This window comes from Salmo salar, chromosome ssa20 (genome assembly GCF_905237065.1).
Source record: "Salmo salar chromosome ssa20, Ssal_v3.1, whole genome shotgun sequence".
Taxonomy (NCBI): domain Eukaryota; kingdom Metazoa; phylum Chordata; class Actinopteri; order Salmoniformes; family Salmonidae; genus Salmo; species Salmo salar.
The window spans coordinates 82,000,072-82,026,374 of NC_059461.1; the positions used below are offsets into that span (position 1 = coordinate 82,000,072).

Sequence of the window (26,303 nt, forward strand, 5' to 3'; positions counted from 1 at the left end):
TGTCTCGTTGTTGTTGGTAATCAAGACCACTACTGTTGTGTCGTCTGCAAACTTGATGATTGAGTTGGAGGCGTGCATGGCCCCGTCATGGGTGAACAGGGAGTACAGGAGGGGGCTGAGCAGGAGGGGGCTGAGCACGCACCCTTGTGGGGCCCCAGTTTTGAGGGTCAGTGAAGTGGAGATGTTGTTTCCTACCTTTACCACCTGGGGGCAGCCCGTCAGAAAGTCCAAGAACCAATTGCACAGGATGGGGTTGAGACCCAGGGCCTCAAGCTTGATGATGAGCTTGTAGGGTACTATGGTGTTGAATGCTGAGCTATAGTCAATTAACAGCATTCTTACATATGTATTCCTCTTATCCAGATGGGATCGGGCAGTGTGCAGTGTGATGGCGATTGCATCGTCTGTGGACCTGTTGGGGCGGTATGCAAACTGAAGTGGGTCTAGGGTGGCAGGTAAGGTCGAGGTGATATGATCCTTGACTAGTCACTCAAAGCACTTCATGATGACAGAAGTGAGTGCTACGGGGCGATAGTCATTTAGTTGTGTTATCTTTGCCTTCTTGGGAACAGGAACAATGGTGGCCATCTTGAAGCATGTGGGGACAGCAGACTGAGAAAGGGAGCGATTGAATATACCCGTAAATACACCAGCCATCTGGTCTGCACATGCTCTGAGAATGCGGCAAGGGATGCCATCTTTGTGTGTATGTGTGTGTGTGTATGTGTGCATGTGTTGATGCAGAAAAAGCACTTCTTTTAAACATAAATTGGGCTGGGATTAAGCTTTAGGAATAGGTTGAAGGATCAGGCTTGGTTTACAAAATAAGTTACAACTTCAAAACAAAAGTGTGACGTCACAGTCCTGTGGGAGCACTTCTGTGTTATGACCACTAGGTGGACTCACACCTCGCATAGAAAATACAACACTAAAAACATGACGTGAACCAGTATTAATTATTACTATGTTAATAAACAGTTAGCTGCATAAACACGCACAACCACACAACAGGAAGTTTTTGTTGTTGTGAGGCCTAGTCTTGGCTGAAATACAGCTCTCTGTAGCTGCTGTGCCTCTCCCTCTCCCTCTCGCTCCATCTCCAGGATTTACATAGTCTGATTTCCGTGGGAAGCGCGAAAGCAGCGGAGCCTCCATGGCAGACTTTCAGGAACGGAGGAAACTACAGAAACGACCCATCGAAAAGTATTAACGTCACAGTTTTCTCGCGTTTTCCAACTCGGACTCACACTACTTGCACTCTAACTGCCGGATTGATCGTCTCGTTCAGATTGTTTAACTCAGGAAACCGTGTGTTTTCTGGTGCTGTGGCGATGGCCGGTGGCGGCGGGGTGTCGCCGCTGGGGCTAGCGCCTCCGTTGTGGTATCACCGGGACCTGAGTCGCGCTGCTGCCGAGGAGCTGCTGGCCCGCGCGGGACGCGACGGGAGTTTCCTGGTTCGGGACAGCGAAAGTGTTAACGGGGCGTACGCTTTGTGTGTGCTGTAAGTAGCCAGATTTACTGTTCTCTTCGTAAAAGTGTGGCTTTACTTTTCAGGATAGACTGGCTAGATGGTTTCTAATCCGAGCTGTCTGGCTTTCATTTGTCCCATGGTTGGAAGGGACACATCGTGGCAACTAATCAAATATCTAGTAGCCAGTCAGTAGGGTTCAGCAAATATTCTGTCCGTCTGTGGCTACAGTGTAACAGCCAGGATCAATAGATTGTGTTCTTAAGACATGCTATTACATTGTAACTTGCTAACTAGTTATTTAACTAGCTAGGACTATCAGGAAAAGTTAGTTTCATAACCTAGCCTGTCAACTCATCATCACAACAACTCAGTTGAAGTTTTCTACAGCCTACAGTAGGCCTGTTTTAACAAGAATCCTTTCTGTGTAGTATACATCCAATCATACCCAGCCCATGTCTGTCAGTTTACACTTAGGTATTTAGACTGTAACTGTACCCCACCGAACCAGAGGGGTCTTACTTACACACACACACACACACACACACACACACACACACACACACACACACACACACACACACACACACACACACACACACACACACTGTCAGTGTGACACACTTGTTGTGTTGTCTGCTTAGAATTCTCTGTTAGCTGGTGTTGACATCCCAGCATTGAGCCATCAGTACAGTCACCCTATTTCTGCTGATGTTTAGGGTGGACTTAAAAGGGTGGAAACTGTGCTCAGGGAAGGGAGGAAAAGGGTTGTATTGAACGAGGGCCCGTGCCCTGTCCGCTCTGAGAGTGGGTTGGATGGCCAGCCATTGTTGCTACTTCTGTGTAATAACATGAGCATCACCAATCCAGTCCATGTTACATCATGGTCTACCTGGTCAGGTGGTCAGGTAAAACAACATGGATATCACACACCGGTGGCCATCATGTCATCACCTCACACACATTTACAGCTCTCTCATGCCTCTCGCTCGTGTGACACACACATACACTTCCCTTTTCACACACACACACTTCCCTTTTCTATCAGACAGACAGATGAGACAGTATGTTTCAGGAGTATTTTCTCGTGCTAGCTGATATTCAGAGCACTGATAAATAGTGGTGGTTGCTGGTTGACAGATACCACAGAGAGAGAGAGAGAGAGAGAGAGAGAGAGGAACAGTTCTGCTGTCTGTCTGTACAACCTACTGCCACAGATGACAGAGGATGAACTGTGGATTGTTGTTGAAGTAAAAATGGCTGGAGTAAAGGGATGAGAGTTCAGAAACAAAGTGGTGGTTTACAGAGCTACAAGAGGAGAACCAGATGTTATCTAAAAGCTGTCTGAAGGTTGTCTGGAGCCTATGGAGTTTCTACTTCTTCTGCTGGTCTGACCTCAACCTCTGCCCACTCCAGATTACACATTTCACTGTGTGTCTGTGTCTGTGAGGGATTTGTGTGTTTCCTCCCGGCCATGTGAGTGTTACAGAGAGATGGGGGAGCTATTCCTCAGAGCACTAGGCCTACCTAGCACGTTTAAACACGCAGATAGACCCACAAGGATTCAGTGTTACGTACTGTTTGTGTGTGTGGAGCTAGGGTTTACTAGCAAACATTCCTCACTTAAAACACCTAGTGTGTGTATGTGTGTGTGTGTGTGTGTGTGTGTGGGGGGGCTACTTTGGAGAGAAATAAAGGGTACAAGCATAAGAGAGAGAGAGAGGGAGAGGTGGGTATTTTGCCATCATCTGTTGGTGTTGGTGCAAGAGAGGGCTGGAGGAAAACAGAGAGAGGGCTGGAGGAAAACAGAGAGAGAACTGGAGGAAAACAGAGAGAGGGCTGGAGGAAAACAGAGAGAGAGCTGGAGGAAAACAGAGAGAGAGCTGGAGGAAAACAGAGAGAGGGCTGGAGGAAAACAGAGAGAGAGCTGGAGGAAAACAGAGAGAGGGCTGGAGGAAAACAGAGAGAGGGCTGGAGGAAAACAGAGAGAGGGCTGGAGGAAAACAGAGAGAGAGCTGGAGGAAAACAGAGAGAGAGCTGGAGGAAAACAGAGAGAGGGCTGGAGGAAAACAGAGAGAGAGCTGGAGGAAAACAGAGAGAGAGCTGGAGGGAAACGGAGAGAGGGCTGGAGGAAAACAGAGAGAGGGCTGGAGGAAAACAGAGAGAGGGCTGGAGGAAAACAGAGAGAGGGCTGGAGGAAAACAGAGAGAGGGCTGGAGGAAAACAGAGAGAGAGCTGGAGGAAAACAGAGAGAGAGCTGGAGGGAAATGGAGAGAGGGCTGGAGGAAAACAGAGAGAGAGCTGGAGGGAAACAGAGAAAGGGCTGGAGGGAAATGGAGAGAGGGCTGGAGGAAAACAAGAGAGAGGGCTGGAGGCATAGTGCACTAAATACAGCATGGTGTTTACCGTAAACACACACATAGGGGGTGAAGCCTACTGTTTCCCACTCTTCTGCCATATCTCTCTCTTGCTCTCTCTCTCCATATCACTCTCTCCATATCTGTAATGTGTGTGTACTGGCGGCAGAGAAGTCAGGCGCAGGAGAGCAAAGACTGTTACAACGGTGCAGTCTAATAATAAAAATCACAGTGAACAAAAACAATAAATAAATACAATGGGACAAAACCCTTCGCTCGCCAGACATAACGTGCACAAACTCTTACAATAAACAATACCGGACAAGGACATGGGGGAACAGAGGGTTAAATACACAACATGTAATTGATGGAATTGAAACCAGGTGTGAGGGAAGACCAGACAAAACCAATGGAAAATGGAAGGTGGATCGGCGATGGCTAGAAGGCCGGTGACGTCAATCGCCGAACGCCACCCGAACCAGGAGAGGGACCGACTTCGGAGGAAGTCCTGACAATATCTCTCTCTCCATATCTATCCATAACTCTCTCTCTCCATATCTCTCTCTCCATATCTATCCATAACTCTCTCTCTCCATATCTATCCATAACTCTCTCTCTCCATATCTCTCTCTCCATATCTATCCATAACTCTCTCTCTCCATATCTCTCTCTCTCCATAACTCTCTCTCTCCATATCTCTCTCTCCATATCTATCCATAACTCTCTCTCTCCATATCTCTCTCTCCATAACTCTCTCTCCATATCTATCCATAACTCTCTCTCTCCATATCTCTCTCTCCATAACTCTCTCTCTCCATATCTCTCTCTCCATATCTCTCTCTCCATAACTCTCTCTCTCCATATCTCTCTCTCCATATCTATCCATAACTCTCTCTCTCCATAACTCTCTCTCCATAACTCTCTCTCTCCATATCTCTCTCTCCATATCTCTCTCTCCATATCTATCCATAACTCTCTCTCTCCATATCTCTCTCTCCATATCTATCCATAACTCTCTCTCTCTCCATATCTCTCTCTCCATAACTCTCTCTCTCCATATCTCTCTCTCCATATCTCTCTCTCCATATCTATCCATAACTCTCTCTCTCCATATCTCTCTCTCCATAACTCTCCCTCTCCATATCTCTCTCTCCATATCTATCCATAACTCTCTCTCTCCATATCTCTCTCTCCATAACTCTCTCTCTCTCTCTCTCCATATCTCTCTCTCCATATCTCTCTCTCCATATCTATCCATAACTCTCTCTCTCCATATCTCTCTCTCCATATCTATCCATAACTCTCTCTCTCCATATCTCTCTCTCCATAATTCTCTCTCTCCATATCTCTCTCTCCATATCTATCCATAACTCTCTCTCTCCATATCTCTCTCTCCATAACTCTCTCTCTCCATATCTCTCTCTCCATATCTCTCTCTCCATATCTATCCATAACTCTCTCTCTCCATATCTCTCTCTCCATAACTCTCTCTCTCCATATCTCTCTCTCCATATCTATCCATAACTCTCTCTCTCCATATCTCTCTCTCCATAACTCTCTCTCTCCATATCTCTCTCTCAATTAAATTCAAAGGGCTTTATTGGCATGGGAAACATATGTTTGTATTGCCAAAGCAGGTGAAATAGACAATAAACAAAAGGTGAACAAACAGTAAACATCTCTCTCTGTCTTTGTATTCCTGGTATAGTTGAGTGTTCCTACAGGAACAATGGTATTTACCCCACAGCAGGGTTCTACAGCAACCAACTACCTTCTGAGATCAGAGCAGGAAGAGATCCCTAATGAACTCCTCCACACACACACACACACACACACACACACACACACACACACACACACACACACACACACACACACACACACACACACACACACACACACACACACACACACACACACACACACACACACACACACACACACACACACACCATGGAGGATTGTGTGTGTTTCAAACATCTCAGCTTGTTTTGGAGTGTGAGTTCCTCTCCCTCATACCCATGTGACCACAAGACGCAGCTTGGAAATGAATCTAAATCAAACTGCTAAAAACAGAACAGTAGCTCCACCTTACTGCTGCGTGTCTGGTTCTGGTCTATGTTAGATCAGATCAGGGCTGTAGCTCCACCTTACTGCTGTGTGTCTGGTTCTGGTCTATGTTAGATCAGATCAGGGCTGTAGCTCCACCTTACTGCTGTGTGTCTGGTTCTGGTCTATGTTAGATCAGATCAGGGCTGTAGCTCCACCTTACTGCTGTGTGTCTGGTTCTGGTCTATGTTAGATCAGATCAGGGCTGTAGCTCCACCTTACTGCTGTGTGTCTGGTTCTGGTCTATGTTAGATCAGATCAGGGCTGTAGCTCCACCTTACTGCTGTGTGTCTGGTTCTGGTCTATGTTAGATCAGATCAGGGCTGTAGCTCCACCTTACTGCTGCGTGTCTGGTTCTGGTCTATGTTAGATCAGATCAGGGCTGTAGCTCCACCTTACTGCTGCGTGTCTGGTTCTGGTCTATGTTAGATCAGATCAGGGCTGTAGCTCCACCTTACTGCTGCGTGTCTGGTTCTGGTCTATGTTAGATCAGATCAGGGCTGTAGCTCCACCTTACTGCTGTGTGTCTGGTTCTGGTCTATGTTAGATCAGATCAGGGCTGTAGCTCCACCTTACTGCTGTGTGTCTGGTTCTGGTCTATGTTAGATCAGATCAGGGCTGTAGCTCCACCTTACTGCTGTGTGTCTGGTTCTGGTCTATGTTAGATCAGATCAGGGCTGTAGCTCCACCTTACTGCTGTGTGTCTGGTTCTGGTCTATGTTAGATCAGATCAGGGCTGTAGCTCCACCTTACTGCTGCGTGTCTGGTTCTGGTCTATGTTAGATCAGATCAGGGCTGTAGCTCCACCTTACTGCTGTGTGTCTGGTTCTGGTCTATGTTAGATCAGATCAGGGCTGTAGCTCCACCTTACTGCTGTGTGTCTGGTTCTGGTCTATGTTAGATCAGATCAGGGCTGTAGCTCCACCTTACTGCTGTGTGTCTGGTTCTGGTCTATGTTAGATCAGATCAGGGCTGTAGCTCCACCTTACTGCTGCGTGTCTGGTTCTGGTCTATGTTAGATCAGATCAGGGCTGTAGCTCCACCTTACTGCTGTGTGTCTGGTTCTGGTCTATGTTAGATCAGATCAGGGCTGTAGCTCCACCTTACTGCTGTGTGTCTGGTTCTGGTCTATGTTAGATCAGATCAGGGCTGTAGCTCCACCTTACTGCTGTGTGTCTGGTTCTGGTCTATGTTAGATCAGATCAGGGCTGTAGCTCCACCTTACTGCTGCGTGTCTGGTTCTGGTCTATGTTAGATCAGATCAGGGCTGTAGCTCCACCTTACTGCTGTGTGTCTGGTTCTGGTCTATGTTAGATCAGATCAGGGCTGTAGCTCCACCTTACTGCTGCGTGTCTGGTTCTGGTCTATGTTAGATCAGATCAGGGCTGTAGCTCCACCTTACTGCTGTGTGTCTGGTTCTGGTCTATGTTAGATCAGATCAGGGCTGTAGCTCCACCTTACTGCTGTGTGTCTGGTTCTGGTCTATGTTAGATCAGATCAGGGCTGTAGCTCCACCTTACTGCTGTGTGTCTGGTTCTGGTCTATGTTAGATCAGATCAGGGCTGTAGCTCCACCTTACTGCTGTGTGTCTGGTTCTGGTCTATGTTAGATCAGATCAGGGCTGTAGCTCCACCTTACTGCTGTGTGTCTGGTTCTGGTCTATGTTAGATCAGATCAGGGCTGTAGCTCCACCTTACTGCTGTGTGTCTGGTTCTGGTCTATGTTAGATCAGATCAGGGCTGTAGCTCCACCTTACTGCTGTGTGTCTGGTTCTGGTCTATGTTAGATCAGATCAGGGCTGTAGCTCCACCTTACTGCTGTGTGTCTGGTTCTGGTCTATGTTAGATCAGATCAGGGCTGTAGCTCCACCTTACTGCTGTGTGTCTGGTTCTGGTCTATGTTAGATCAGATCAGGGCTGTAGCTCCACCTTACTGCTGTGTGTCTGGTTCTGGTCTATGTTAGATCAGATCAGGGCTGTAGCTCCACCTTACTGCTGTGTGTCTGGTTCTGGTCTATGTTAGATCAGATCAAATCAAATGGTATTGTTCACATGCGCCGAGTACAATAGTTGTAGACTTTACAGTGAAATGCAGATTTATGAGCCCATTCCCAACAATGCAGAGTTAAAAAAGTAAGAAAAATATTTAGTAAATAAAAAGGATATAGTAACACAATAAAAACAATAATAAGGCTATATACAAGGAGTACCAGTACTGAGTCAATGTTGCAGGGGTACCAGGTAGTTGAGGTAATAACTAGACTATATGCAGGAAGTACCAGTACTGAGTCAATGTTGCAGGGGTACCAGGTAGTTGAGGTAATAACTAGACTATATGCAGGAAGTACCAGTACTGAGTCAATGTGCAGGGGTACCAGGTAGTTGAGGTAATTGAGCTAATACAGTATGTACATGCAGGTAGGTGTAAAGTGACTTGGCAATCAGGATAGATAATAGACAGTAGCAGCAGTATACTGTAGGTAGGGGTAAAGGATAGATAATAGACAGTAACAGCAGTATACTGTAGGTAGGGGTAAAGGATAGATAATAGACAGTAACAGCAGTATACTGTAGGTAGGGGTAAAGGATAGATAACAGACAGTAGCAGCAGTATACTGTAGGTAGTGGTAAAGGATAGATAATAGACAGTAACAGCAGTATACTGTAGGTAGGGGTAAAGGATAGATAATAGACAGTAGCAGCAGTATACTGTAGGTAGGGGTAAAGGATAGATAATAGACAGTAACAGCAGTATACTGTAGGTAGTGGTAAAGGATAGATAATAGACAGTAACAGCAGTATACTGTAGGTAGGGGTAAAGGATAGATAATAGACAGTAACAGCAGTATACTGTAGGTAGGGGTAAAGGATAGATAATAGACAGTAACAGCAGTATACTGTAGGTAGGGGTAAAGGATAGATAATAGACAGTAACAGCAGTATACTGTAGGTAGGGGTAAAGGATAGATAATAGACAGTAACAGCAGTATACTGTAGGTAGGGGTAAAGGATAGATAATAGACAGTAACAGCAGTATACTGTAGGTAGGGGTAAAGGATAGATAATAGACAGTAACAGCAGTATACTGTAGGTAGGGGTAAAGGATAGATAATAGACAGTAACAGCAGTATACTGTAGGTAGGGGTAAAGGATAGATAATAGACAGTAGCAGCAGTATACTGTAGGTAGGGGTAAAGGATAGATAATAGACAGTAACAGCAGTATACTGTAGGTAGGGGTAAAGGATAGATAATAGACAGTAACAGCAGTATACTGTAGGTAGGGGTAAAGGATAGATAATAGACAGTAACAGCAGTATACTGTAGGTAGGGGTAAAGGATAGGTAATAGACAGTAACAGCAGTATACTGTAGGTAGGGGTAAAGGATAGATAATAGACAGTAACAGCAGTATACTGTAGGTAGGGGTAAAGGATAGATAATAGACAGTAACAGCAGTATACTGTAGGTAGGGGTAAAGGATAGATAATAGACAGTAACAGCAGTATACTGTAGGTAGGGGTAAAGGATAGATAATAGACAGTAACAGCAGTATACTGTAGGTAGGGGTAAAGGATAGATAATAGACAGTAACAGCAGTATACTGTAGGTAGGGGTAAAGGATAGATAATAGACAGTAACAGCAGTATACTGTAGGTAGGGGTAAAGGATAGATAATAGACAGTAACAGCAGTATACTGTAGGTAGGGGTAAAGGATAGATAATAGACAATAGCAGCAGTATACTGTAGGTAGGGGTAAAGGATAGATAATAGACAGTAACAGCAGTATACTGTAGGTAGGGGTAAAGGATAGATAATAGACAGTAACAGCAGTATACTGTAGGTAGGGGTAAAGGATAGATAATAGACAGTAGCATCAGTGTATGTGAAGACTGTCTGTGTGTGTTGTGTGGCATTAATATGCATGTGTGTGTGTTGGAGTGTAGTTTGTGTGAGTTAGTGGGTAGAGTCTAGTGAGTGTGCATAGAGCCAGTGCAAGAGAGTCTGTGCAAAACAATTAAGATAAATAAATAATAAAGGGGGCAATGCTAATAGCCTGAGTAGCCATTTTGATTAGCTGTTCAGCAGTCTTATGGTTTAGGGGTAGAAGCTGTTCAGCAGTCTTATGGTTTAGGGGTAGAAGCTGTTCAGCAGTCTTATGGTTTGGGGGTAGAAGCTGTTCAGCAGTCTTATGGTTTGGGGGTAGAAGCTGTTCAGCAGTCTTATGGCTTAGGGGTAGAAGCTGTTCAGCAGTCTTATGGCTTAGGGGTAGAAGCTGTTCAGCAGTCTTATGGTTTAGGGGTAGAAGCTGTTCAGCAGTCTTATGGCTTAGGGGTAGAAGCTGTTCAGCAGTCTTATGGTTTAGGGGTAGAAGCTGTTCAGCAGTCTTATGGCTTAGGGGTAGAAGCTGTTCAGCAGTCTTATGGTTTAGGGGTAGAAGCTGTTCAGCAGTCTTATGGCTTAGGGGTAGAAGCTGTTCAGCAGTCTTATGGCTTAGGGTAGAAGCTGTTCAGCAGTCTTATGGCTTAGGGGTAGAAGCTGTTCAGCAGTCTTATGGCTTAGGGGTAGAAGCTGTTCAGCAGTCTTATGGCTTAGGGGTAGAAGCTGTTCAGCAGTCTTATGGCTTAGGGGTAGAAGCTGTTCAGCAGTCTTATGGCTTAGGGGTAGAAGCTGTTCAGCAGTCTTATGGTTTAGGGGTAGAAGCTGTTCAGCAGTCTTATGGCTTAGGGGTAGAAGCTGTTCAGCAGTCTTATGGTTTAGGGGTAGAAGCTGTTCAGCAGTCTTATGGCTTAGGGGTAGAAGCTGTTCAGCAGTCTTATGGCTTAGGGGTAGAAGCTGTTCAGCAGTCTTTTGGTCCCAGACTTGACGCTCCTGCACTGCTTGCCGTGCGGTAGCAGAGAGAACAGTCTATGACTTGGGTGGCTGGATTCTTTGACAATTTTTAGGGCCTTCCTCAGAGCACTAGGCCTACCTAGCACGTTTAAACACGCAGATAGACCCACAAGGATTCAGTGTTACGTACTGTTTGTGTGTGTGGAGCTAGGGTTTACTAGCAAACATTCCTCACTTAAAACACCTAGTGTGTGTATGTGTGTGTGTGTATGTGTGTGTGGGGGGGGGGGGGGGCTACTTTGGAGAGAAATAAAGGGTACAAGCATAAGAGAGAGAGAGAGGGAGAGGTGGGTATTTTGCCATCATCTGTTGGTGTTGGTGCAAGAGAGGGCTGGAGGAAAACAGAGAGAGGGCTGGAGGAAAACAGAGAGAGAGCTGGAGGAAAACAGAGAGAGAGCTGGAGGAAAACAGAGAGAGGGCTGGAGGAAAACAGAGAGAGAGCTGGAGGAAAACAGAGAGAGAGCTGGAGGAAAACAGAGAGAGGGCTGGAGGAAAACAGAGAGAGAGCTGGAGGAAAACAGAGAGAGGGCTGGAGGAAAACAGAGAGAGAGCTGGAGGAAAACGGAGAGAGGGCTGGAGGGAAACGGAGAGAGGGCCGGAGGGAAACGGAGAGAGGGCCATAGGAAAACAGAGAGAGAGCCGGAGGAAAACAGAGAGGGCTGGAGGAAAACGGAGAGAGGGCTGGAGGGAAACGGAGAGAGGGCTGGAGGGAAACGGAGAGAGGGCTGGAGGGAAACGGAGAGAGGGCTGGAGGAAAACGGAGAGAGGGCTGGAGGGAAACGGAGAGAGGGCTGGAGGAAAACGGAGAGAGGGCTGGAGGGAAACGGAGAGAGGGCTGGAGGGAAACGGAGAGAGGGCTGGAGGAAAACGGAGAGAGGGCTGGAGGGAAACAGAGAGAGGGCTGGAGGGAAACGGAGAGAGGGCTGGAGGGAAATGGAGCACTGTGTTTACCTTAAGCACACAGGGGGTGAAGTCTACTGTTTACCTCTAAGCTCTCAGCCCTCTCTCTCTCTCTCTCTCTTTCTCTCCCTCTCTCTCTCAATTCAATTCAAGTGGAATAAGCAAAATGAAAATTAACAATCTGAAATTAACAGTGAACATTACACTCACAAGTTTTGTCTGTTATATCATTGGCTATGTAGATGTGCAAATAGTTGAAGTATGAAAGGGAAAATATATAAACAGATAAAAATGGTGTTTGTGCTCCACTGGTTTCCCTTCTCTCTTCTCTCACCTCTAACCTCTCAATTCAATTCAAAGGGGCTTTATTGGCATGGGGAACATGTTTACAAAGCAAGTGAAATAAACAATAAACAAATCAACAAAGAAAATTAAACAAAACCAAGACAACAACAACCAGACATTAACAGTATAGTCCTAATTCATTAATAGTCCTAATTCATTAACAGTCCTAATTCATTAACAGTCCTAATTCATTAACAGTATAGTCCTAATTCATTAACAGTATAGTCCTAATTCATTAACAGTATAGTCCTAATTCATTAACAGTCCTAATTCATTAATAGTCCTAATTCATTAACAGTCCTAATTCATTAACAGTCCTAATTCATTAACATAGTCCTAATTCATTAACAGTCCTAATTCATTAACAGTCCTAATTCATTAACAGTCCTAATTCATTAACAGTCCTAATTCATTAACAGTCCTAATTCATTAACAGTCCTAATTCATTAACAGTATAGTCCTAATTCATTAATAGTCCTAATTCATTAACAGTCCTAATTCATTAACAGTATAGTCCTAATTCATTAACAGTCCTAATTCATTAACAGTCCTAATTCATTAACAGTATAGTCCTAATTCATTAACAGTCCTAATTCATTAACAGTCCTAATTCATTAATAGTCCTAATTCATTAACAGTCCTAATTCATTAATAGTCCTAATTCATTAACAGTCCTAATTCATTAACAGTATAGTCCTAATTCATTAACAGTCCTAATTCATTAACAGTCCTAATTCATTAACAGTCCTAATTCATTAACAGTATAGTCCTAATTCATTAACAGTATAGTCCTAATTCATTAACAGTCCTAATTCATTAACAGTCCTAATTCATTAACAGTCCTAATTCATTAACAGTCCTAATTCATTAACAGTCCTAATTCATTAACAGTCCTAATTCATTAACAGTCCTAATTCATTAATAGTCCTAATTCATTAACAGTCCTAATTCATTAATAGTCCTAATTCATTAACAGTCCTAATTCATTAACAGTATAGTCCTAATTCATTAACAGTCCTAATTCATTAACAGTCCTAATTCATTAACAGTCCTAATTCATTAACAGTATAGTCCTAATTCATTAACAGTCCTAATTCATTAACAGTCCTAATTGATTAACAGTCCTAATTCATTAACAGCCCTAATTCATTAACAGTCCTAATTCATTAACAGTCCTAATTCATTAACAGTCCTAATTCATTAACAGTCCTAATTCATTAATAGTCCTAATTCATTAACAGTCCTAATTCATTAACAGTCCTAATTCATTAACAGTATAGTCCTAATTCATTAACAGTCCTAATTCATTAACAGTCCTAATTGATTAATAGTCCTAATTCATTAACAGCCCTAATTCATTAACAGTCCTAATTCATTAACAGTCCTAATTCATTAACAGTCCTAATTCATTAACAGTCCTAATTCATTAATAGTCCTAATTCATTAACAGTCCTAATTCATTAACAGTCCTAATTCATTAACAGTCCTAATTCATTAACTAGTCCTAATTCATTAACAGTCCTAATTCATTAATAGTCCTAATTCATTAACAGTCCTAATTCATTAATAGTCCTAATTCATTAATAGTCCTAATTCATTAACAGTCCTAATTCATTAACAGTCCTAATTCATTAACAGTATAGTCCTAATTCATTAATAGTCCTAATTCATTAACAGTCCTAATTCATTAACAGTCCTAATTCATTAACAGTATAGTCCTAATTCATTAACAGTCCTAATTCATTAACAGTCCTAATTCATTAACAGTATAGTCCTAATTCATTAACAGTCCTAATTCATTAACAGTCCTAATTCATTAACAGTCCTAATTCATTAACAGTCCTAATTCATTAATAGTCCTAATTCATTAACAGTCCTAATTCATTAACAGTCCTAATTCATTAACAGTATAGTCCTAATTCATTAACAGTCCTAATTCATTAACAGTCCTAATTCATTAACAGTCCTAATTCATTAACAGTCCTAATTCATTAATAGTCCTAATTCATTAACAGTATAGTCCTAATTCATTAACAGTATAGTCCTAATTCATTAACAGTCCTAATTCATTAACAGTCCTAATTCATTAACAGTCCTAATTCATTAACAGTCCTAATTCATTAACAGTCCTAATTCATTAACAGTATAGTCCTAATTCATTAACAGTCCTAATTCATTAACAGTCCTAATTCATTAACAGTCCTAATTCATTAACAGTCCTAATTCATTAACAGTCCTAATTCATTAACAGTATAGTCCTAATTCATTAACAGTCCTAATTCATTAACAGTCCTAATTCATTAACAGTCCTAATTCATTAACAAGTCCTAATTCATTAACAGTACAGTCCTAATTCATTAACAGTCCTAATTCATTAACAGTCCTAATTCATTAATAGTCCTAATTCATTAACAGTCCTAATTCATTAACAGTCCTAATTCATTAACAGTCCTAATTCATTAACAGTCCTAATTCATTAATAGTCCTAATTCATTAACAGTATAGTCCTAATTCATTAACAGTCCTAATTCATTAACAGTCCTAATTCATTAACAGTCCTAATTCATTAACAGTCCTAATTCATTAACAGCCCTAATTCATTAACAGTCCTAATTCATTAACAGTCCTAATTCATTAACAGTCCTAATTCATTAACAGTCCTAATTCATTAACAGTCCTAATTCATTAACAGTATAGTCCTAATTCATTAACAGTCCTAATTCATTAACAGTATAGTCCTAATTCATTAACAGTCCTAATTCATTAACAGTCCTAATTCATTAACAGTCCTAATTCATTAATAGTCCTAATTCATTAACAGTCCTAATTCATTAACAGTCCTAATTCATTAACAGTCCTAATTCATTAACACTCCTAATTCATTAACAGTCCTAATTCATTAACAGTCCTAATTCATTAACAGTCCTAATTCATTAACAGTCCTAATTCATTAACAGTCCTAATTCATTAACAGTCCTAATTCATTAACAGTCCTAATTCATTAACAGTCCTAATTCATTAACAGTATAGTCCTAATTCATTAACAGTATAGTCCTAATTCATTAACAGTCCTAATTCATTAACAGTATAGTCCTAATTCATTAACAGTATAGTCCTAATTCATTAACAGTCCTAATTCATTAACAGTCCTAATTCATTAACAGTATAGTCCTAATTCATTAACAGTCCTAATTCATTAACAGTCCTAATTCATTAACAGTCCTAATTCATTAATAGTCCTAATTCATTAACAGTATAGTCCTAATTCATTAACAGTCCTAATTCATTAACAGTCCTAATTCATTAATAGTCCTAATTCATTAACAGTATAGTCCTAATTCATTAACAGTCCTAATTCATTAACAGCCCTAATTCATTAACAGTCCTAATTCATTAACAGTCCTAATTCATTAACAGCCCTAATTCATTAACAGTCCTAATTCATTAACAGTCCTAATTCATTAATAGTCCTAATTCATTAACAGTCCTAATTCATTAACAGTATAGACCTAATTCATTAACAGTCCTAATTCATTAACAGTCCTAATTCATTAACAGTCCTAATTCATTAACAGTATAGTCCTAATTCATTAACAGTCCTAATTCATTAACAGTCCTAATTCATTAACAGTCCTAATTCATTAACAGTCCTAATTCATTAATAGTCCTAATTCATTAACAGTCCTAATTCATTAACAGTCCTAATTCATTAACAGTCCTAATTCATTAACAGTCCTAATTCATTAACAGTATAGTCCTAATTCATTAACAGTCCTAATTCATTAACAGTCCTAATTCATTAACAGTCCTAATTCATTAACAGTCCTAATTCATTAACAGTATAGTCCTAATTCATTAACAGTCCTAATTCATTAACAGTCCTAATTCATTAACAGTCCTAATTCATTAACAGTATAGTCCTAATTCATTAACAGTCCTAATTCATTAACAGTCCTAATTCATTAACAGTATAGTCCTAATTCATTAACAGTCCTAATTCATTAACAGTATAGTCCTAATTCATTAACAGTCCTAATTCATTAACAGTCCTAATTCATTAACAGTCCTAATTCATTAACAGTATAGTCCTAATTCATTAACAGTCCTAATTCATTAACAGTATAGTCCTAATTCATTAACAGTCCTAATTCATTAACAGTATAGTCCTAATTCATTAACAGTATAGTCCTAATTCATTAACAGTATAGTCCTAATTCATTAACAGTATAGTCCTAATTCATTAACAGTATAGTCCTAATTCGACTCTGCATTGTTTGGGGTTTTGAGTTGTACACAAAGTATATTTTCAAGTTCCTTTGTGTCCACATCACCAATGAACTATCATAGTCCAAACACACCAATAATAAGGTTTGTAAATGGCTAGAAAGCCACCTTCATAGTAAAATATCGAATCTAGAGGTATAAATAGATTTGGCGTTTGTGAAGAGGGTACAACACCTTTTCCCCTTCAGGAGTCCCCAGATCCTCAAAACGTTATACAGCTGCACCATCGAGAGCATCCTGACCGGTTGCATCACCGCCTGGTATGGCAACTGCTCGTCCTCAGACCGCAAGGCACTACAGAGGGTAGTGCGTACAGCCCAGTACATCACTGGGGCTAACATGCCTGCCATCCAGGACCTCTACACCAGGCGGTGTCAGAGGAAGGCCCTAAAATTTGTCAAAGATTCCAGCCACCCCAGTCATAGACTGTTCTCTCTGCAACCGTACAGCAAGCGGTACTGGATCACCAAGTCTAGGTCCAACAGACTTCTTAACAGCTTTACAACAGGTTTACATCTAAATGTTGTGAAACGTATATGAGTACATATGAAACTATTTGTGAAATGTGATGTTAGCCTTCTAAATGAGAGTATGGATTTCAACATAAAGTTGAACTAGTCAGTGGCCACGCCCCCGTGAGCCAGACATTACCTCAGCATTGATGGAAGCGCCCTTTTCTACTCCAGAGTTTCCTGCCAAAGAGACCCACGGTAAGCCGCATGTCTCAAATGGTTAAGAAGATCAGAAAACATGAAGCGGTAGCTACATGTTGAAATGGTTGGCAACTCTACAAGAGTCAAGATAACGCCAGGGAAAGGGTCCCAACGTTGAAATGGCTAAGAAATTTACAAACTAAAGAACAATTATGCAGACTGCAGCTGTTTAAATACTTTAGTCTGGTAAACGCATCCCATCTAAGAACATTCCCGAATGGTTCTCTGAAGTATCCATAATCACAACTATGGTAGACTGTGACTTCTGGGCAACCAGAGACTTTTCTGTCGACGGCGACCACAGAGAGAGACAACAAGACATACGCTCATAAATATGTTAATTGAAATATGAGCTGTCGTCCCACCTACTCAGCAGCCAGTGGAATCCCGTGGCTCGATATTCAAATACCTTAGAAATGCTATTACTTCCATTTCTCAAACATATGACTATTTTACACCATTTTAAAGACAAGACTCTCGTTAATCTAACCACACTGTCCGATTTCAAAAAGACTTTACAATGAAAGCAAAACATTAGATTATGTCAGCTGAGTACCCAGCCAGAAATAATCAGACACCCATTTTTCAAGCGAGCATATAATGTCACATAAACCCAAACCACAGCTAAATGCAGCACAAACCTTGATGATCTTCATCAGATGACACTCCTAGGACATTATGTTATACAATAGATGCATGTTTTGTTCAATCAAGTTCATATTTATATCAAAAACCTGCTTTTTACATTAGCATGTGACGTTCAGAACTAGCATACCCACCGCAAACTTCCGGTGAATTTACTAAATTACTCACGATAAACGTTCACAAAAAGCATAACAATTATTTTAAGAATTATAGATACAGAACTCCTTTATGCAATCGCTATGTCCGATTTTAAAATAGCTTTTCGGCAAAAGCACATTTTGCAATATTCTGAGTAGATAGCTCGCCATCACGGGCTAGCTATTTTGACACCCACCAAGTTTGGCGTTCACTAAACTCAGAAAAATTGGATTACCTTTGCTGTTCTTCGTCAGAATGCACTCCCAGGACTTCTACTTCAATAACAAATGTTGGTTTGGTTCAAAATAATCCATAGTTATGTTCAAATATCCTCTGTTTTGTTCGTGCATTCAAGACACTATCCGAAGGGTGACGCGCCCGACGCGTTTCGTGACAAAAAAATTCTAAATATTCCATTACCGTACTTCGAAGCATGTCAACCTCTGTTTAAAATCTATTTTTATGCGATTTTTCTCATAAAAAAGAGATAATATTCCGACCGGGAAACCCTGTTTTCGTTCAAAGACTAAATATCTAAAATGGACTCTTCTCGTGCACGCGCGCCCCTGTCTCATTGTTCTCTGATCGACCACTATCCAAATGCGCTACTGTTTTTCAGCCAGAGACTGCAGAGTCATCATTCAACGTTCTGCCGCCTTCTGAGAGCCTATGGGAGCCGTAGGAAGTGTCACGTTACAGCAGAGATCCTCAGTTTTCAATAAAGAGAGTGTAGAAGGCCAAGAAATGGTCAGAGAGGGCACTTCCTGTAAGGAATCTTCTCAGGTTTTTGCCTGCCATATGAGTTCTGTTATACTCACAGACACCATTCAAACAGTTTTAGAAACTTCAGGGTGTTTTCTATCCAAATCAAACAATTATATGCATATTCTAGTTTCTGGGCAGTAGTTATAACCAGATTAAATCGGGTACGTTTTTTATCCGGCCGTGCAAATACTGCCCCCTACCCTAGAGAGGTTAAATGCTGAGCTGTAGTCAATGAATAGCATTCTCACATAAGTGTTCCTTTTGTCCAGGTGGGAAAGGGCAGTGTGGAGTGCAATGGAGTTTGCATCATCTGTGGATCTGTTTGGGCGGTATGCAAATTTGGGTGGGTCTGGGGTTTCTGGGATAATGGTGTTGATGTGAGACATTACCAGCCTTTCAAAGCACTTCATGGCTACGGACGTGAGTGCTACGGGTCTGTAGTCATTTAGGCAGGTTTCCTTTGTGTTCTTGGGCACAGGGACTATGGTGGTCTGCTTGAAACATGTTGGTATTACAGACTCAATCAGGGACATGTTGAAAATGTCAGCGAAGACACTTGCCATTTGGTCAGCACATGCCCGGAGCACACGTCCTGGTAATCCGTCTGGCCCTGCAGCCTTGTGTATGTTGACCTGTTTAAAGGTCTTACTCACGTCGGCTACGGAGAGCGTGATCACACAGTCGTCCGGAACAGTTGATGCTCTCAGGCATTCCTCAGTGTTGCTTGCCTCGAAGCGAGCATAGAAGGGCTTTAGCTCGTCTGGTAGGCTCGTGTCACTGAGCAGTTGACAGCTGTGCTTCCCTTTGTAGTCTGTAATAGTTTGCAAGCCCTGCCACATAAGAGGAGCGTCGGAGCCGGTGTAGTATGATTCAATCTTAGCCCTGTAGTGACGCTTTGCCTGTTTGATGGTTCGTCGCAGGGCATAGTAGGATTTCTTGTAAGCTTCCGGGTCAGAGTCCCGCACATTGAAAGCAGCAGCTCTACCCTTTTGCTCAGTGTGAATGTTGCCTGTAATCCATGGCTTCTGGTTTGGGTATGTACGTACAGTCACTGTGGGGACGATGTCCTCGATGCACTTATTGATAAAGGCAGTGACTGATGTGGTGTACTCCTCAATGCCATCGGAAGAATCCTGGAACATGTTCCAGTCTGTGCTAGCAAAACAGTCCTGTAGTTTAGCATCTGCTTCACCTGACCACTTTTTTATGGACCTAGTCACTGGTGCTTCTTGCTTTAATTTTTGCTTGTAAGCAGGAATCAGGAGGATAGAGTTGTGGTCGGATTTACCAAATGGACGGCGAGGGAGAGATTTGTACACGTCTCTGTGTTTGGAGTACAGGTGATCTAGAATTTTTTACTTCTGGTTGCACATTTAACATGTTGATAGAAATTTGGTAGAGCTGATTTACGTTTCCCTGCATTAAAGTCTCCGGCCACTAGGAGTGCCGCCTCTGGGTGAGTGGTTTCCTGTTTGCTTATTTCCTTATACAGCTGACTGAGTGCGGTCTTATTGCCAGCATTTGTCTGTGGTGGTAAATAAACAGCCACGAAAAGAATAGCTGAAAACTCTATAGGCAAGTAGTTTGGCCTGCAATTTATCACAGTATACTCTACTTCAGGCGAGCAAAATCTATTTCGTGCACCTGCTGTTGTTTACAAATATGCACAGACCGCCCCCCCCCCCCCCCTCGTCTTACCAGAGTGTGCTGTTCTATCTTGCCGGTGCAGCGTATATCCCGCTAGCTGAATATCCATGTCGTCATTCAGCCACGATTCTGTGAAACATAGGATATTACAGTTTTTAATGTCCCGTTGGTAGGATATTCGTGATCGTACCTCGTCTAATTTATTGTCCAATGATTGCACGTTGGCGAGTAATATTGACGGTAACGGCAGCTTTCCCACTCGCCTTCTGCGGGTCCTCACGAGGCAGCCCGCTCTGTCTCCCCTGTACCTGCGTTTCTTCCTCTTGCAAATAATGGGGATGTTGGCCCTGTCGGGTGTTTGGAGAATGTCCTGTGCGTCTTGCTTGTTGAAGAAAAAATATTTGTCAAATCCGAGGTGAGTGATCGCTGTCCTGATATCCAGAAGCTCTTTTTTTGCTGTAAGATACAGTTGCAGAAACATTATGTACAAAATAAGTTACAAATAATGTGAAAAAAACCACATAATAGCACAATTGGTTGGGGCGCCCGTAAAACTGCTGCCATTTCAACCGTTTGCGACATTCAGTAATGAGACTGATGAGGTAATAATAATACATTAATACAAGACTGTACTCGATAAGATATGAAAATATCTGAAGAGTTATATTCGGGAATTGAAAGTCTATAAACAACATATTCCCGTGGTGCCCCAAATTCCTAGTTAATTGAAGTTACATGATTAGTTTAATCGCATAATTTATTAAATTACACATAGAGATTTGATAAGATACAGTCTTCACATTTAATGATAGTCAACGACAGGAGGGACGTTCAGGTGGACCCTCAGTCTGCTGCTCTCTCCCTCCACTAAACTGACATTCAGATGCAGGCCCCTATAGCCTACCTCAAATATCTGAGAAGAACAACAATACATTGCAGGGCAACTCAAGCAAAGCCAATATGCGGTGATAATGTTTTGGCCCTATAGCCTACTGCACAAACCTCATTACTACAGTATTGTTTTTAATAGGTAATTGTTCATAGGCTTAAGTTTTTTATTTCATTTTTTTTATTTCAAAAAATAGTTTTACCTTAGTTCTCGGGATACATTTTGAATCAAAGTGATCCCTACTCAAGAAAGGTTGGAAACCTCTCGCTGCAATCTGTCTAAAATGAGCCCAATGCATTTATATGGGCTTATTTTGGACCTAAGCTTGTTGCCTGCCTTCCCGCCTTTGGGACAACGACTCTCATTGTTAGGGCGGAGACATGAGCATCTCGTCATTATAAACAGATCCATGGTGTAAATGGGAAGGTGCACGTTGGTGGCAGAACAAGAACGGGTTCTTATAGAACGGCAGCAACAAAAGCCTCTATTTACATGTTGCTTTTGAGTGCATTTCGTACTACTTTTGGATTATAATTGGATTTTAAGGCTCGTATGAATGTCCTGCTTAATATAATGTTTGTGTCATCATCGCAAATCAACTGCATTATACTTAAAAAACACTTCAACCAGTAAAATGGATCTTTGGCTAGCTTTTGCTACAGCCTATATCAATGAGTGTTAGCATTCTAGCTACCAACCGCTGCATCCAAAATAGTTATTTTGCAAAGATCACAACCAAATATAATCTTAGCGACTGTTCAAGCAAGAATCAAAACATAATTGTAAGCGTATGAGAACCCCAAAAAGTTGTTTTGTTTAGAAGTAATAAAAACGTACATCTAGGCTGTGTTGAATGGCTTTCTTACTGTCGTCAAGAGTCGTGCGCATCTGTGCATGACGTCAGTGTGTCGTGTACTGGAAAGGTGTCTATAGTTCTGAGCAGAGCATGCAGAGCATGCAGAGCATGCAGCGCATGCAGAGCAGAGCATGCAGAGCATGAGCAGGATGGGGCTTGGGTGGGTGTAGGAGTGGGGGTTATGCCTGTTGCTCTGCTCAGGGCCTGGGTGTATGTGTGTGATTGTCAGGTTAAGGTCCTCATTGTGGGGGTTGGGGGCATGGAAGGGGCAGGAGGGGCGCAGGCCTGACCTGATGGAACCTACAGAATATGGGTTGTGGCCTTGGTTGGTTTGGGAGGGTGTTAACTGGTTGGGGTGGGGGGCTGGATGTGCCTGGTTGTGCTGGTCTGGATGTAGGTCCTCTAGGCGTGGGTCCTCTAGGTGCAGGTCCATGAGGGGGCCTTGCAGGTCTGGGAGGGTGTCTTGCTGGTCTGGGTGGGGCATCCATTGCTCTGTTGCTCCTGTATGAGGTGCTGGGTCTGCGGTTGAGGGTAAGGTCTTTCTGGGCCCTTGTGAAAGTAGGGAGTGCTGCTTTGTACTGGTGGACCATGTCATAAAGGCTGTTCAAGTCCAGGATCGAGTGGTCAGCCAGGTAAACATTTGGTTTTGAGGCACAGTCACGGGAAATGCGTTTAGCTGCTGTATAGTAGCAGGGTGAACATCTTTTCGTGGTAGCAGGGTGGAGGTAACCACTCATGTGTTGAGGAAAGTGGTAGAAGCTTTTTCAATCACTCCCTTGAGTGCTGTGGCCACCCTTTCCTGTTGTGTTCTCAGGTCGTTTGTGCCTGTGTGTATTATTATGTGGCTGGTGAACATAGTTTGTCCTCAGATAGAGTTTAGCCACTGTGTGTCTGGGAGGCGGGGACTCTCCTCTTGGGGTTGCTTGTCTGGGGTGGGGGAGTCCTCATGGAGAGAGAGCTTCTCCTGCTGTGCTCTCTCTTTAATTCTGTAAAAGTCTTTTTGTAAGTTTTTGAAGTTTCCAAGCACCACCACTGTTATAACCTTGTACAAATTGACAGAGGCTGTGTGAGTCTCAGGGTCCTTGTTTTACAGTATTCTGGTTTTCCTCCGCCAATAGGTTGGATGGTATTTTCAGGTTTCGTGAGCTGTGCATGTTCGGCTGGTTATTGGTTTGCTATTAGGTTTGCTGGATAGTCCTTGGTGGTAGGAATCCTTCCAGGTAATTTGGTACAAAATCCAGGTTGTAGGTTTGGAGTTTTGATTTAAAGTGAAGGTTATGTTGTAGAGGGAAGTATCCTTCATAGGTCCTTGTGAAAAAAATCCAGTTTATCTACATCTATCTTTTTGCAGAAACGTTCTCTCTTTAATATGCTTTATTGGAATGAAGGACAAGGCCAATGTTGCCAAAGCGAAGTGATATGATACACATAAAATAGTTACTATAGTAAGAATAGTAGATATAATACTAATGAAAATAAATATATACAGTACCAGTCAAAAGTTTGGACACCTACTCATTCAAGGGTTTTCCTTTATTTTGACTATTTTCTACATTGTAGAATAATAGTGAAGACATCAAAACTATGAAATAACATATGGAATCATGTAGTAACCCAAAAAGGTTTAAACATCAAAATATATTTTATATTTGAGATTTTTCAAAGTAGCCACCCTTTGCCTTGATGACAGCTTTGCAAACTCTTGGCATTCTCTCAACCAGCTTCATGAGGTAGTCACCTGGAATGCATTTCAATTAACAGGTGTGCCTTGTTAAAAGTGAATTTGTGGAATTTCTTTCCTCCTTAATACGTTTGAGCCAATCAGTTGTGTTGTGACAAGGTAAGGGTGGTATACAGAAGATAGCCCTATTTGGTAAAAGACCAAGTCCATATTATGGCAAGAACAGCTCAAATAAGCAAAGAGAAACGACAGTCCATCATTACTTTAAGACATGAAGGTCAGTCAATCTGGAAAATGTCAAGAATTTTGAAAGTTTCTTCAAGTGTAGTCGCAAAAACCATTAAGCGCTATGATGAAACTGGCTCTCATGAGGACCACCACAGGAAAGGAAGACCCAGAGTTACCTCTGCTGCAGAGGATAAGTTCATTAGAGTTACCAGCCTCAGATTGCACCCCAAATAAATGCTTCAGTGAGTTAAAGTAAAAGACTCAACATCAACTGTTCAGAGGAGACTGCGTCAATCAGGCCTTCATGGTCGAATTGCTGCAAAGAAACCACTACTAAAGGACACCAATAAGAAGAAGAGACTTGCTTGGGCCAAGAAACATCAGCAATGGACATTAGACAGGTGGAAATCAGATGACCTGGCCTCCATATTTTGATTTGTTTAATACTGTTTGGGTTACTACATGATTCCATATGTGTTGTTTCATAGTTTTGATGTCTTCACTATTATTCTACCATGTATAAAATAGTAAAAATAAAGAAAAACCCTGGAATGAGTAGGTGTGTCCAAACTACTGACTGGTACTGTATGTATTTGTTGCTGCTCGACTAAAACAATCTCAGTCAACCAACAACCTAACGACCAAACAATGGACCAGTCGACTAATTGGGGTCAGCCCTAGTGGCAGCCTCACTGCTGCTCCCTCCATTCTCTCAGACTGACCATCAGATTCAGGCCATCAGTCCAGTCATTTAAAAAAATTAAATGATGTAATGCTCACTTAGCTGTGCCTCACAAGTAATACAACAAGTTATATATTACCTGTGTGTTCATATACCTACATTTTGTAATTAGAATTTCAAAATGGTCTGAGAAGAATAACATTGGCAGGGCAATTCAAGAGCTGACAATATTCAGTGATGATGTAAAGGGAAAGGAAAGGGGGATACCTAGTCAGTAGTACAACAGAAAGGGGGATACCTAGTCAGTAGTACAACAGAAAGGGGGATACCTAGTCAGTAGTACAACAGAAAGGGGGATACCTAGTCAGTAGTACAACAGAAAGGGGGATACCTAGTCAGTAGTACAACAGAAAGGGGGATACCTAGTCAGTAGTACAACAGAAAGGGGGATACCTAGTCAGTAGTACAACAGAAAGGGGGATACCTAGTCAGTAGTACAACAGAAAGGGGGATACCTAGTCAGTAGTACAACAGAAAGGGGGATACCTAGTCAGTAGTACAACAGAAAGGGGGATACCTAGTCAGTAGTACAACAGACTAGGTATATATATAGAGAGAGAGAGAGAACTGTGTGTCAAGAGATGGGATGGGACACAGCACACACACCGTATGCAAAAGGAGTGGCAAACTCTGATATTTTATTTTATTATTTTTTCATAGGCAGCACAGAGAGAAGTCAGAAGTTTACATACACCTTTGCCAACTACATTTAAACTTAGTTTTTCACAATTCCTGACATTTAATCCTAGGAAATATTCCCTGTCTTAGGTCAGTTAGGATCACCACTTTATTTTAAGAATGTGAAATGTCAGAATAATAGTAGAGAAAATTATTTATTTCAGCTTTTATTTCTTTCATCACATTCCCAGTGGGTCAGAAGTTTACATACACTCAATTAGTATTTGGTAGCATTGGCTTTAAATTGTTTAACTTGAGTTAAAGGTTTCGGGCAGCCTTCCACAAGCTTCCCACAATAAGTTGGGTGAATTTTGGCCCATTCCTCCTGACAGAGCTGGTGTAACTGAGTCAGGTTTGTAGGCCTCCTTGCTCGCGCACACCTTTTCAGTTCTGCCCACACATTTTCTATGGGATTGAGGTCAGGGCTTTGTGATGGCCACTCCAGTACTTTGACTTTGTTGTCCTTAAGCCATTTTGTCACAACTTTGGAAGTATGCTTGGGGTAATTGTCCATTTGGAAGACCCATTTGCGACCAAGCTTTAACTTCCTGACAGATGCTGCCACCCCCGTGCTTCACGGTTGGGATGGTGTTCTTCGGCTTGCAAGCGTCCCCCTTTTTCCTCCAAACATAACGATGGTAATTATGGCCAAACAGTTTTATTTTTGTTTCATCAGACCAGAGGACATTTCTCCAAAACGTACGATCTTTGTCCCCATGTGCAGTTGCAAACCGTAGTCTGGAGCAGTGTTTTCTTCCTTGCTGAGCGGCCTTTCAGGTTATGTCGATATAGGACTCGTTTTACTGTGGATATAGATACTTTTGTACCTGTTTCCTCAGCATCTTCACAAGGTCCTTTGCTGTTGTTCTGGGATTGATTTTCACTTTTCGCATCAATGTACGTTCATTTCTAGGAGACAGAATGCGTCTCCTTCCTGAGCGGTATGACGGCTGCGTGGTCCCATGGT

At 42.0% G+C, this 26,303-nt stretch overlaps 1 protein-coding gene across 1 annotated transcript in view; it reads left to right on the forward strand.

Moving 5' to 3' along the window:
* Positions 1-924: 924 nt before the first annotated feature.
* LOC106581340 (phosphatidylinositol 3,4,5-trisphosphate 5-phosphatase 2A) overlaps positions 925-26,303 on the forward strand; it is a 115,121-nt gene continuing 89,742 nt past the window's right edge. The window contains exon 1 of the mRNA XM_045704004.1: positions 925-1,501. Coding sequence (XP_045559960.1) covers positions 1,332-1,501 — 170 coding nt within the window. The 5' untranslated portion in view covers positions 925-1,331. The remainder of the gene's footprint in view (positions 1,502-26,303) is intronic.